At 37.3% G+C, this 15,395-nt stretch overlaps 1 protein-coding gene across 2 annotated transcripts in view; it reads right to left on the reverse strand.

Annotated features, from left to right (window-relative positions):
- Stpg2 (sperm tail PG-rich repeat containing 2) overlaps window positions 1-15,395 on the reverse strand; it is a 456,622-nt gene that overhangs the window by 325,101 nt on the left and 116,126 nt on the right. For both annotated transcript variants that reach the window (XM_040751713.1, XM_040751712.1), the window contains exon 10: window positions 8,693-8,785. In XM_040751713.1, coding sequence (XP_040607647.1) covers window positions 8,693-8,785 — 93 coding nt within the window. The remainder of the gene's footprint in view (window positions 1-8,692; window positions 8,786-15,395) is intronic.

Here is a 15,395-nt window from a genome sequence, read left to right on the forward strand (position 1 = left end):
AGCAGTTCAACGGGGACACAAATTGGAAAGGAAGAAGTCAAACTTTCACTATTTGCAGATGATACTATAGTTTACATAAGTGACCCAAAAAACTCTACAAGGGAACTCCTACAGCTGATAAACACCTTCATCAAAGTGGCAGGATACAAGATTGACTCAAAAAATCAGTAGGCTATTATATACTGATGATAAAAGGGATGAGAAAGAAAATCACAGAAACATCACCCTTTATAATAGCCACAAACAGCATTAAATATCTGGGGATAACACTAACCAAAGAATTGAAAGACCTGTATAGCAAGAGCTTTGAGTCATTAAAGAAAGAAATTAAAGAAGATACCAAAAAATGGAAAGGTCTCTTGGATAGGTAGGATCAATATAGTAAAAATAGCAATCTTGCCAAAATCAATCTACAGATTTTACACAACCCCCATCAAAATACTGTCACAATTCTTCACAGGCCTTGAAAGAACAATAATCAGCTTTATATGGAAAAACAAAAGACCCAGAATAGCCAAAACAACCCTGTACAATAAAGGAACTTCAGGAGGCATCACTATCCCCGACTTCAAGTTCTATTATAGAGCCATAGTCCTGAAAACAACTTGGTATTGGCACAAAAATAGACAGGTAGACCAATGGAATCCAATTGAAAACGCTGATATTAACCCACACACCTAAAGACACTTGATTTTTGACAAAGAAGCTAAAACTATGCAATGGAAAAAAGGAAGTATCTTCAACAAATGGTGCTGGCATAACTGGATATTGGCATGTAGGAGACTGCAGATAGATGCATGTCTATCAGTATGCACAAAACTGAAGTTTAAATGGATCAAAGTCCTCAACATAAACCCAGCCACACTGAACCTCTTAGAAGAGAAAGTGGGAGATACCCTTGAATGAATTGGTACAGGAGATTACTTCTGTACCAGGAACAGAGACACTGAGATCAACACTTAACAAATGGAACCTCCTGAAACTCAGAAGATTCTCTGAGGCAAAGGACACAGTCAACAAGACAAAAAGGCAGCCTACAGAATGGGGAAAGATATTCACTAACCCCACATCTGACAGAGGGCTGATCTCCAAAATTTACAAAGAACTCAAGAAGCAAGTCTCCAAAGCACCAAAGGATCCAATTAAATAGTGGGGTACAGAACTAAATAGAGAATTCTTAATAGAGGAGTCTAAAATGGCCGAGAGACACTTGAGAAAGTGCTCAACATCCTTACTTACTCATCAGGGAAATGCAAATCAAAACAACTCTGAAATATCATCTCATTCCTGTCAGAATGGCTAAAATCAAAAACACCAACGACAATACATGCTGGAGAGGATGTGGTAAAAGGGGAACACTCCTCCATTGCTGGTGGGAGTGCCAACTTGTTCAGCCACTTTGGAAATCAGTATGGAGATTCCTCAGAAAAATGGGAATAAACCTACAAGACCCAGCAACTCCACTCTTAGGCATATATCCAAAAGATGCCCATTCATACAACAAGGATATCTGTTCCACTATGTTCATAGCAGCATTATTTGTAATAGCTAGAACTTGGAAGCAACCTAGATGCCCCTCAACCGAAGAGTGGATAAAGAAAATGTGGTACATTTATACAATGGAGTACTATTCAGCAAAAAAAAAAAAACAAAAACAAAAACAAAAAAAACAATGGAATCCTGAGATTTGCAGGCAAATGGATGGCACTAGAAGAAATCATCCTGAGCGAGGTAGCCCAGTCACAAAAAGAGAAACATGGCATGTACTCTCTCATATATGGATTTTAGACATAGATCTGGGGAGTGCCAGCCTATAATCCTATGGCCAGAGAGTCTGGGAAACAGAAACTTCATTTAGTGGCTGATCAAAGAAGAGGCAGACTCCCTCGATTAAGTACTGAGCTGAACTCAAGAAAGCCAGTAACAAAGAGGGAGGACTGATGACCAAAGGTATTAAGACTGGGCTGGTTTAACCCCCCAGAAACAGCTGACCTGACAAGGGTTAGCTATTGAATCCCAGGCTGATGCCTGGGAATCCAGCATGGCACTGATCAAGACCCGCTGAATGTGGGTGTCATTGAAGAGGCCTAGGTAATCTATTGAGCCTTGGGCAGTATATCAGTATTTATCCCGGGTATACAAATGGACTTTGGACTCCCATCTAACAATGTGAGATGCACTCTCACCCTGAACTCTTGGGGGAGAGGGTCTAGGCCCTGCCCTGAATGAAATGACAGACTATGGGCACCCCCATGGGGGGCCTCACCCTCCCTGGGGAAATGAGGGGATATTGGGGGGGGGTTAAGGGGAGGGTGTGGGAGGAGGGGAGGGAAACGGAGAGGGACCTGGAACTAACTTGTGAAGCAACCTTGTTTCTAATTTAAATTTAAATTTAAAAATAAATAATAAAAAGAAAAAAAACAACAACTCTGACATACCATTTCACTCCTGTCAGAATGGCTAAAATCAAAAACTCCAATGACAATTTATGCTGGAGAGGATGTGTAGAAAGGGGAATACTCCTCCACTGCTGGTGGGAGTGCCAACTCATAAAGCCACTTTGGAAATCAGTATAGAGATTTCTCAGGAAAATGGGAATCAATCTACCATAACATCCAACAATTCCACTCTTAGGTATATATCCATAAGATGCACTTTCATACATTAAGGACATCTGTTCCACTATGTTCATAAAAGCATTATTTGCAATAGCCAGAACTTGGAAGCAACCTAGATGCCCATCAACTGAAGAATGGATAGAGAAAATGTAGTACATGTATACTATTCAGCGGAAAAAACAATGGAATCCTGAAATTTGCAGGCAAATGGATGGAACTAGAAGAAACCATCCTGAGTGAGGTAACGCAGTCACAAAAAGACAAACATGATTTGTATTCACTCATATATGGGTTTTAGACACAACTCAGGGGAATGTCAGCATACAATCCCACTGTCAGAGAGTCCGGGAATCAGGTAGGACCCTAAGAGAGATATGCATGGTACCCCAGATAAGGGGAATAAGCCAAGATCTCCTGATCAGACTGGGACCATGGGGGAAGGGTAGGAGGAGCTGGGAAGAGGAGAGGGGGAGAGGAGGACATAGAAGAGCAGTAAGATTAAGTCAGGGAAAGAATAGAGGAGAAGAACATTATGAAGAGATATCATAATACAGGGAGTAACTATAGGTTTGGGGAGAGAGCTGGCACTAGTGAGATTTCCAAAGATCTACAATAATGACACCAGCTGGCAAACTAAGCAATGCCCATCTCTGATAATGAGTTTGACGACTACTTTGTATGTCATTCTAGAACCTTCATCCAGTGAGTGATGGAAGCAGAGGCAGATACCCACAGCTAAACACTGAACTGAACTCCTGGAACCCAGTGACGGAGAAGGAGGAGTGATGAGCAAAGGGGTCAAGACCAGGCTGGTGAAACTCACAGAAACAGCTGACCTGTACAAGGAGGAGCTCTTGGACCCCCAACTGATAACTGGGAGGTCAGCAAGGAGGCCTGGACAATCCGTGGGGCCTTTGGTGGTGGATTAGTGTTTATCCCTGGCATACAGATAGACTTTGGGTGCCCCTCCTACAGTGAAGGATGCTCTCTCAGCCTTATTTCTTGGGGAAGGGACTAGTCCCTGCCCTGGACAAAAAGGCAGGCTCTGGGGATCCCCCACTGAGGGTCTCACCTTCCTTTGGGAATGGAGTGGGGATTGGGTGGGGGCCTGGGTGGGCTGGGGGTGGGAGAGGAGAGAAGGGGGAGGGAGCTGCGGTTGACATGTGAAGCAAGCTTGAAATTTTAAAAAAAAATGCCAAAACAAAATTTGTGTTGAACAACAACAACAAAAAAAAGTCTAGCGTTCAACATATAAAAAAAATATCTTCCCCTCACTTCCCTGCTGAATTCATAATTGCTCCTCAATTTCCAATCTCTCAACAATTACAGCAAAATTAACTTCAAAATTATAACTGATGCCTGACACTTCTGTCAGTTTCCACTAACCATCGGCAAGCAAGAAGCCATTACATCCCTAAGATACTCACAGTTAGACAGCTCTTATTGTATATCACAAAAATCACATCACTGCTGTATTTATTTCAGTCAAAATTAATCTTTTTAATTCATAGGAAATTCCCATGAACACATCACAGCAGCTTATGTCACTAAACTGTCTCTGTTTAAATTTGGGATCTCCCTTTTAAACTTTAAACTCTTCCTGGATTTTCTCATTAAAAGATGACCACAATTATGATATTCAAATTGGTTAGTATCATGTGAAATGATGTACAGCATGAATTAAACACTAAGTAAGCATTAGCTCTTGTTTATATTAATAAACTCAATTTCATTAAAGTCTGTGGAAGACAAGTATTTAATGTTTTGAATAATTCATCTCATTACATAAATGAAATATAACGTATTCTCGGGGGCAATCCTTCTATCATAGATTCATGATAAGCAATGGTCCTTTAAATCCTTGGGAAGGTAGGAAACATAGACATAGGTGCACTTTCCTCCTAAAACTGCATCAGAGTTTTAACGTGTTAATGAATTTTCTTTGAGATTCCCCATCAAGAGTGTCTAAAGTGGCATTTTATCCCAAGGAGATTTCTGAGCCTATGAAATTAAAGCTGAAGCTCATGTGTTTGGACAAATGCCTGGGGTGAAGTCAGCCTGGGAGCTCTCACGCCATTCTCCATCTGCCTGAATTTCGCCTTTGGCCTGTGTGCTCCTTTCTTGTAGCTCTAGACTCCATGAATATGCTCTGTTTTCACTTTATTCCGTTTCTGTTTTCAGAGAAGGAGTCCACTGAGATTCAGTGTATCTGCATACTATTCTAATGTATATTCAACCACTTGAAGACAATTTATACTTCTATTTTTAACTTATTCAACTTATAAATAAAATTCAAGTCACAAAGAGAGTCTAAGCTAAATTATAAAATATGCCTCCTTTCAGGCCTCCCCAGCTCCATCCTAAGATATAACTCCTTTTAACAGTAATCGGGCCTTTGAGAACTTTTTTCTAACTATGTGGAGTTTTATTTGTTTGTTCTTTACACTACTCATTACATATTAAAATCCAGCCTAACAGTGAGGGTTCCATTTCTTACATCCATCAACAGCACTAAGAAAAGAGAAATCTGGCACATTCTCAGCTTCTCCGATACTTGACTTTATTATTTTTATTAGCAGTAGTTAAGTTTCTAATGTTTGAATTTAGTCCTCTGACCTATAATAGGTTCTTTTAGTTGTTATTGTTCTGTATAGAAGCAAGTAGTAAAACACAAAGAAAAGTAAATGAATCTGTCTCCATACCCCTGCTTCTAGATGTATATATTTTTGCACATGAGCTAAGATATATTCATCTTTAAATTTGTTTTCATTCTTCCTCTTTTATGCAGGAAATGCTCAGTTACTTGTCTCTGTGATCATAACACCCTTCTTTAATTTACTCTTGCATCTTTTATTAATTTTACTAGATCAACTCCATCCAAGGGCATACATAGGTACTAAACTTACTGTGTGCTGTATTGCAAGCTAGAAAAATTTTGTGAAATATTTGATTATAGTATGTAAAGATATGGTCACTGTGATTGGTTTGATAAAAAGCTAAACAGCCAATAGCTAGGCAGGAGATATAGCAGGAACTTTTGGACAGAAGAAGAATAGTGCTACGAAACAGTCTGTTTGTGTTGAAGAAAATCAGGTTTAGTAGAGGTAGACACTGGGACAAGCATACTTTTTTTTTTACAAGAAATGATCTTGTCATCTCTTTTATTCTATTTTTCATTACCTAGTAACTACCTTTTATTACATTAAAGTAATGATTTTGTTTTTTTTTAAAGCAAGTATTTTACTGAGACTTTACACAAGAAAGGGATGCATGCATATTAGCTGTCATTTATTTGAAACCAAAGGTCTGAGGAATTTTTGTATGTTTGTCCAAAAATACTTGAAAACTCAAAATAACCTATCCTCCTATTTTGTGTGTGAATGTGTGTGTGTGAATGTGTGTGTGTGTGCGTGCGTGTGTAGACAGAAAGAGAGAGAGAGAGAGAGAGAGAGAGAGAGAAAGCAAATTCTAGTATTTTTATTTTGAAGTAGAAATTGTTTCAGACATGTGAGAGGTTATTTCAAATTTATCTTTAGAGTTGTAAATCTGTATCTTTCATCGTATATGCAGTTATTTTAATGGTATTGTCATTTATAAAAAGGGATTTAAAAACAATTATTTCCTTGATTAAAGAGTAACTTCCTTTATATTCAATATTTTACTAGTAAGTGTTTGACATCTGAAAAGACAACTCTAAGTGGCCAGAAAGGGGACCACCATAGAAGATCTGAGATCAGTTCCCCAGAACCCACACGATGGAAAGAGGGAACCAATACTTACTAATTGTTCTCTGCCTCCATATGCACTGTGACATGCACACACACACACACACACACACACACTAACACAAATAAATAACAAATGTAAAACACACATACAAGCTTAAGTTAGTTATATTTATATACTTAGGAACACATATGCTTATACAGATGCATAGATGTATAACAGTGATTAATGAAAAAAAGGTCATGATTTGGAAAGAAAACAGGGAGGGGTATGTGGAAAGGTTTGGAAGGAGGAAACGGAAGGGAGAAATGGTGTAATTATATTAAAATTTATAAAAGAAATTTTAAAAGATTTAAGACCATACCAAGAATAGGTTGTCATCTACAGAGAAAGACAAAGGACAACATGAGTGTGATGAGGTAGAAGGTAACACCCTCTTCCCTGAGAACTCAGCTGTAGCAGCTCTCTCCACACGGTAAAGTGCACATGCGCAGTCCTGCAGTGTCTTAGGGACAGCACGCACACATCCCTACTGCCTGCAATATTATGGCATATTCTAGAGCCACTGGAAACAACGTTTTCATTTCAGTCACAGATTCCCTCCAGCGTGTTTCACTGTGGATCCTGTGTATATATGACAATGAGGCACTGAAGAACCTCCAGCTCGACTCTGGAACTCTTCCATGGTGAAGAAATGAGCTGTCAGGACTGCTCACTCACTGAACAACTACAGAAAATCACCCACAGCTCAAGACACCACTACACCATTCTAAATTGCCTTCTTTAATGGTATTTTCTGAGAATTTCATATGTGAGCACTGCATCTATAGCTCTCCTGCCTCTCACCCACCCTTCTCCAGCTCCTTCCCCCACTCCCAAATTCATGACCTCTTCTTTATTATTTTACATGTCTGTTAATATGCCTATATTTGTATGCATGAATATATGACCTTCTGAGTTTGGTAGACTTTGCTTGAATGTACATGTGTTTAGAGCTGACCACTTGTGATGAGACAGCCTTTGTGGGAGCTCATCCCTTGAGGCAAATGTTTCTCCCATTCAGCAGCCACTGACCTCCTGCTGCTCTTCAAGTAGGGACAGAACAACGTTCTGAATCCAACAATTGCAAAACAATTTCATACAACCTGATGCTAATTTTCATCCTATTTCAGGTTGCCAGTTAATGGTGAAAAAATTCAATTCTGAATTTCACAACATTCCTATGATTTCCTAAAAATTCACAACAATAGTAATTATTACTGTTCTGTTTCTTTCTTAATGTAGTTCACCCTGTTCTTGAACCAGTTACTTTGTCACTAAAAAGATTATAAATTAACTCAGCCATCTCTGACTTAGCAGTTTGATCTCAGCAGGGCTCTTCATTGGATGTTTTCCTGTATTTTTAATGCTGGTTGATAATCTATTTTGCCTGTTTGCCATTAATAATATATTTTAAAGATGATCTCATTTCAACAATATTTGAATGATGCCTTAGTTACCTATGGTTACATTGTAACATCTGCTTTAGTTTGGAGTGCAATAAAATTCTGTAAGCTATAAAAGCTTATTTCTCCACATTCTGAGGCTGGAAAGGACAATATCAAGGCACAAACAGATTCAGCAAGTGACATGGCTTACCTCCCCACAAATGGCAGCCCTCTTGGGTTTAATATCCTGGAAGGGCCAAGGAGCTCCTGCCCTTGTGACTTTGTCACTTCCCAGTAAGTTTCATCTAATGTTATCATTTTGGGGACTCAGATGTCAGCATATGAATTCAAACACGCACAAATACAACAGCATCATTATTAATATATCTAACTTTTTAACTATTTTGAGAACTTTTAAATAAATTCAATCTGAACAAAATGGTACCTTCATTTTTAAGTTTAATTTGCTTTACTTCTTCCATTTATCCAGTATAAGCCATTTATAAAATTGGTAATTATTAGGAAAATTCAAATAAATACAGTTTGAAATACATCCTAATAGGACTAAAGAATCACCAGTGAGTCTTAGGTTTCAAAATGGAATTAAATTATAAAGAGAGACACCCACTTTTATGAGTAAACTGAGTGGAATATAAAGTGAACTTTCCATTTCAAATTCAACACATTAAGTTCAGCTTTCATGTAGGTACTGTCAATAATGTCGTCTGACTCTACAAGCCCATGTATAATAGTCTCTTACAGCAATGTGTACTTTTGATAAATGTGGGGGTGTTACGCTAGTTAAAGACAACAGAGCAGGTTACTGAGGTCATTTTCTAAGTCCCTTGTGTAATTTCTACATTGCATAGTCTGTTCTATTTCTAAAACTACAAATAAGTTCAGGGATTAGTTTCTTCTTACCGTCTGTGGTACTACTGTAGTTCTTCCTGTTCTTGACAAGAAAGCAACATTTTTGTTGGTCAAGTTAGGTAATTCATCAAGAATTTTATCAACCTGTGAATTCAAAAAGATCACATTGAAATAAAGAGGTAAAAGAGTATATATCACTTATTAATTAGTACTAGAAACAATAAGCATTCAAAGAATGAAGCCTGTCAATACTATTACCCCACTAATAGAAGTAGACAAAGATTCAAAAGAAAAATCCTTAAATTCAATGAGTTAATACAATGGAAACAGTTGATTATAAAGCCTGTAGTTAAGTATAATTGATCTTTATAAATTACTTAAGTAAGTAAAGTGAGGCTATTATGAGGTTGTGTCTCCTAGGATTGTCAGAAGCTATACCCATGGTGTCTCACTAACACTGCTGCCTAAACATGAGCTGAACAAGGGCAACAACAGTAGACATGGACTAGTGTGGAGAAAGCCTACTGAGTCCTCAACCATACTCTAAGAACTGCAAGCAACTAAGGGACAGAGAGAGTAAGAGAAATGGTAGTTTCCAGTGAGAAGCGCATCAACTGCTATACAGCCAATGATCAACCCTGAAAAAGAAACACAGGAGTAACATGAAACAGACGGAACAAGTTGAACATATATTTAGAACTACGTGCAAATCACAACAATTATTGAAGAATGAGACCATGAATTTGAAAGAGAGAAAGTAGGGGTGTAGGAGAGAGTTTGGAAGGAATAACTGATGGTGGAAATATGAAATCAAACTATAATTTCAAAAGTTAAAAGTAACTAGATGAGTGTAGTAGTATACACCTTTCATCCCAGCATTCAGGAGGCATAGTCAGGTGGATCTCTGTGAATTTGAGGCTAGCCAGGACATTCAGAGCTACAGAGAGAAGCTCTGTCTCAAAAACCAGAAAAATAAATAAAGTAGCAAAATAAACATTAGAATAAAGCTATACTCAAATATCATATTTAGATATCAATTACTTTTCAATATCACAACCAGTATGTTGTAATCTCACTAATATACAATTATAATTTATACATACAATTATATAGCATTATTTGTTAACACTTTATTATTAATACATAAAACATATTAGCTAAAATTTAACTTAATTATGTGCAGTTCTGAACTAATATGTTTTCTAAGTAAAATGATCAATACTCTTTTAATATGGCAATCCCTCACATGCACTGAAGATGAAAGTTAATATGTTAGAAGAAGCAGGTAATCTACAATTTTAATTTACAATTAATTAATCCCTGTGAAGCAATGTTTCCAATTAATCTAATTTATTCATCTGTATTCATTTAAACTGTATAAACAGTTGCAACATTATTTGTTTATACAAGGATAAAGATTTATTTTCTCATCGTCATAGACTTCATTGTTTTCATATCCTAACTTCATATTTGTATTTAGTATTTCAGAATTTGGAACATAGTAGGTAATGGTCTGATACATCTGCTTCTTTATTTATTTTATGGTTAACTAAATAAGTAATAAATAAATAGCAAATTAAGTTACTAAAAAGCCAAATATATCCTTACATGTTCTCTCTGTAAAACTATCTGATCCTTTAGCAATAAACACAATTTTTTGTGAAAATAAAATGGGAACAAAGGTTCATACTTCATAACAATAAAGACTATATGTGACAAACTTAAACCCAACATAGTAGAAAACAAGGACAAAGTTCAAATATTTCCATTAAAAGTGGGGAAAGTTGGAGGTGTCTATTTCCAACAAATACATTACACTTGGGTAAACTGAAGCACTAAGAAAGTTTCCCAACTTAAAAAAAATTGCAAACCAGAAAAATGCACTACCAAATCTTCCAGAACCTTAGAGAAGAACTACTAACAGTAGTGTTCCTCAAATCATTCATTAAATAAAAGTAAAATTAAAGATGAAAATTAAATGACCAATAAATACACGAAAATTTTTCAGCATCTTCAGTATCAGAGAAATGAGAAGCAAAACCATACTACAATTCTGTCATCCCAGTAAACACAGCTATTATCCAAAAAACCAAATGAAGGGCTGGAGAGACGACCCAGTGGTTAAGAGCACATAACTGCTCTTGCAGAAGACCCAAGTTTGGTTCCCGGCACTGATTTCCAATGGAACACAGCTGCTTACAGAGGATCCAAAGCCTTCTGGCCTCTGTGAGACCTGCACTCACATGCGGGTGCATACACAAACACACACAATGGGGAGAAGAGCGGGGGAGGGGTAAAAACAGAAATAAGACAGCAAATGCTGGTGAGGATGCAGGCAAAAAATAAAGAACCCTTGTAAACTATTGTTGGGAGCATAAAATAATGTGGCTACTATTAAAATCACTATAAAGACTCTTTCAAATAACTAACAACAAATTCCAAATGATCCACCTATAGGTGTACACTCCTGGGTATATATACAAATGAATCACAGCCAGCATGCCAAAAGAAGTACCAACACAACAATATTTTTGCAGCCAAATATTCAAGCTATGGAATCATAACTTGTGGAACATATGCTTGAGCTGACTATGTTCCTCAAAAGAACCACAAACAAACAAAAACCCAATACCAGGCATAAGAAATGCTTTTCAATGGTTGAACAATGCAGTGCAAGTGACTCCCAAAACAACAGAACCTATCGATGTAGCCTTCAGTTGCTTCTCGGAAGTTGAAGGTAAGCCTGTATTGGGAAGACACTGGTCCCTTAAGACACAAAACTCATATTCAAGCTGGATACATGAACACCTCCTTCCTCCAGTCCAGTTTCCATAGTACCAGAAAATACTGTTCAAGCTGCCAAGGGAGGGGACCAATTCGTAGTCTTACCCAGATGCAACATCTATGAGCCACAGCACTGATGAGCAAGTTACCTGTAAAGGTGCTGTATGTGGTAGTAACCAACAGCTGTCTACCTGGACATATGGCACTCTCAACAGAGGCGAAATCATACCTCGAATTAGAATCTAGCCAACTTCTGAAGCCAGTGCAGTCACTAGAAAAGAGTCAACGACTGCCACTTTGACAGACCTCTGTTATTCCTTACTGTGCTCTAAATCTTAGCTTTATAACCCACAGATAGGTATAGCTACCACACTTCATTGGAGAAGCTTATCTTTACAGCAGATAGAAGCTTCTACAGGAAACCACAACTGGACACAATGAAGAGACTGATGGATTGCAGGAGCCTAGTTCCAATGAATGCAGCTGCATCACAGTGCCTGAATCTATGGTTCAGGGAACATCGTGCAAGAGGGAGCAGAAGGATGGTAACAGCTAGACTATAAGGAAGTCAGATATGAAACAATATCTCCTAAATATAGCTACATAACAAGACAGGAGCAATGCCAGTATCAATACACAAGCTAACGTGGATCGAATTTTTCACAGGGCTCCACCCCCTAGGCAATGAACTATAGAAAATGAATTATTGGGAGATGGAGAATTTGTTTATTGTCTAATACAAAGTGGGCAGTCTTGAACCCATATATATAGAAGTGACAAAACTAGTCTTAGCACGTTGTAATTAAATATTTGTGCATATGTATACATACATATATGTGTGTGTAAAACAATAATCAAAGACAAGGCATTATCAATTTGACAGTGAGAGTCACTGGAGGGGATATAGGAAAGGTATCTGGGAGGGCTGAAGATCATCTTGTTAGGCTACATAAGCTAGGCCCATGAAAACAAATGCTGCATGCTTTCTCTCATGTGTACAATCTAAACTTATTTTAAAAACAAGACTAGAAATTAGAGGAAGGCTATATGGAGCAGCATTAGGTGGGCATCAGGAACAAAGAGGGGACTGGAGAAAGTCAAAAGAAAATATGAAAATAGTCAAATGCATAATATATGTGTTTGGGAATATCATAATTAAACCCATTAGTTTATGTACTCAACATACAATAATAAAAGAAAGAATTCTAGAATTGAAACAATAATATGTGAAATTAATTGTGCTTGTGCCTGTATGTGTTCCTTATGGTTTTTTTCTTTGCTTTTCTTTTTAAATTCTGGTTTGTTTGGGCAATTTTTGTTGTTTTCCTGTTTGTTTGCTTCATAAAGAAAGAGAATACGAAAGGGCATGGAGTTGGGTGGTTCAAGAGACAGGAAGGGTCAAGGAAGAGTTAAGGAAGAGGAAACCATATTAGAATATATTGTATGAATATAATTATTTCAATAAAAAAGAAAATAAACTGTATTTTAATAATTCAATAGCTTCATTTTGATAAACAGTTAAAAATTGCAGATTCTCCTAACAGAAAATTTATACACCCAAGCATGAAGAAGAGAAAAAAATGTGCAACACAGAGATATGCTAAGAGATGTTCAGAGTATGACAAATAATCCAATATACATATGTATTAGGATCCAAAAACTGGGAAAGGATATGGCATAAGAAATATATGAAGAAGCAAGAGACAAGAATTATTTCAAATTGACACCCCACAGCAAGCCAAGATGTAACGGCTCAGCAATTTTGCGACATATGTATTGAAAGGAAAGCAACACTTAGTCACACCTAATATACAAATGAAAGACACAAAAACATCCACCCATTTCCCTTGAAAAACAATATGCAGAACAACTCACTTCTCACAATGGCATCATTAAAGTGCTGAAAGTAAGCAGCAACCTAAAAATGTACACCTCCCCAAAAATCCAAAATGTATACACTACAAAGCAAGCCTACAATGACTCAGCAACAGCCGACCTAGACAAGGAGAAACACAAGATGTCTATTTTTCAGGAAGGCAGAAGAAAATCCCTGACAGAAACAGGAAAATGCAGAAAGTGAGTCTGTGGTAATGGCATATCAGTGAATACAAATGATACAAAGCAGTAATGTTCCAAGAGTTTAAAATATACAAATTTAGGGCCTGAGACAATGTAGCAACATGGAGTGAAAATGCTCTAAGTCAGGATTGTTGAAGAAATGGTAAGACTAATTATTTTTAGTTGGAGGATGATGATCAAAGGATGCTGCAAGACTCCAATGGGAAAAACAATGCCAATTTAAAAATAATGAACTAATGATACATCTTACACAAAGCATAGCAAAATGTTCTAAAAACTATTTAAATTAATGACAGGATCCTTAAAATAACTATGGTATATTTAATGTGCTAGTTTTTATAATCATAATGAAAATGTTGGTATGAAACTGAATCTGTGTTAGAGAATACATACATAAAAGGTCATGTGAAAAAGTTTGAAATGAAGTTTAGAAACATAAAAAAATCTACCAATAAAAAGACTAAAAACTTGTTCATTTAACAACTCATTAATAAACTGATGACTTGGATAGAAAATAAGTTGACAAAACCAGATAGCTATTGAAGACTATCTATTATACTGTGAAGGGTTGTGGGATATAGAAGGAAAACAATAAAACAGAAATATCTATAAATTAATTAAATGTGGATATCGGAGTCTCCCATTATGGCATATTTCAAGTTACCAAGTATTGTTAGTTTTGGATGCTAACAAGAGCTTTTACCCATAATGACACATCATGTGTCAGCAGTCCTGTGCTGGTCCTCCCTGTCCAGAGGGCATGCTAGAGACCAGTGGATACCTGCAAACAACGGCTTTTTTGTGGAAGAAAACACGGATATAAGGAACTTGAGTCTTTTATAATAAGTAGTTAACCTGCCCTCTGTTTGAGGCAAAAGTATAATATCTTTGAAAACTGTTTAATATAAAAATCATATTGAAAACAGAGCCTGGAAAAATACACAAAAGCAATAAAATATTTACATAAAAAACAAATGTTGGGGCTGTCTGCTTAGAAAATAAATCTGAAAAAGTAACTTTCAAAGATATAAAAGATCTGAAAAACTCAATGTTTAATAACATATTTTATGTATAATAAAATGTAAAAATGCTCTTGCACCATTAATTCAGAGCATTGAATTAAATACTTACACAATTCCCACCTTTTTAATTAAATTATTAATTTTACATCCAGACCACAGTTTCCCCTCCCTCATTTCCCCCCATTCCATCCCCCAACTCCCCTCCATCAACCCACCTCCAGTCCACTCCTCTGTTTCTATCAGAAAGGCAAGCCTCCCATGGGTATCAACAAAGCATGGTGTAGTAAGTATAAGCACCTCCCCTTGTGTTGAGGCTGGGCAAGGCAATCCAGGTTCCAAAAGACACAGACAGCCAAAGTCTTAGGGACAAACCCTGCTCCCACTGTTAGGAGTCTCACAAGAAGACAAAGCTACACAATTGTCACATTTGTAGAGAGCTTAGGTTGGTGCCATGCAGGCTCTGTGGTTGTTGGTTCAGATTCTGTGTTTCTGTAAGCCCAGGATAGCTGTTTCTGTGGGTTTTCATTGACCCCTCTGGCTATTACAATCTTTCCTCCCTCTCTTCAGCAAGATTCCCTGAGCTCAGCCTAATCTTTGGCTATAGATCTCTGCATGTGTTTGTCATCTCTAATGACAACTGGGGTAGTCACCAGTTTATGAGTAGAGCAGAATATCATTAGGCATCTTACGTTGATATTTTTTTCTCCAGTTGTATTTGGTTCTATCCTAAATCTCTGGGTCAGGGGTGGGCTCACTCTCACGGCATGGGTTTCAGGCTGTACCAGTCATTGCCACCCTCTGTGCACAATCTCTGTGCCACCCTTATCCCAGCACACCCCATAGGCAGGACAGACTGTAGGTCAAAGATT

The sequence above is a fragment of the Mesocricetus auratus genome, unplaced genomic scaffold (genome assembly GCF_017639785.1).
Source record: "Mesocricetus auratus isolate SY011 unplaced genomic scaffold, BCM_Maur_2.0 Super-Scaffold_100009, whole genome shotgun sequence".
NCBI lineage: Eukaryota > Metazoa > Chordata > Mammalia > Rodentia > Cricetidae > Mesocricetus > Mesocricetus auratus.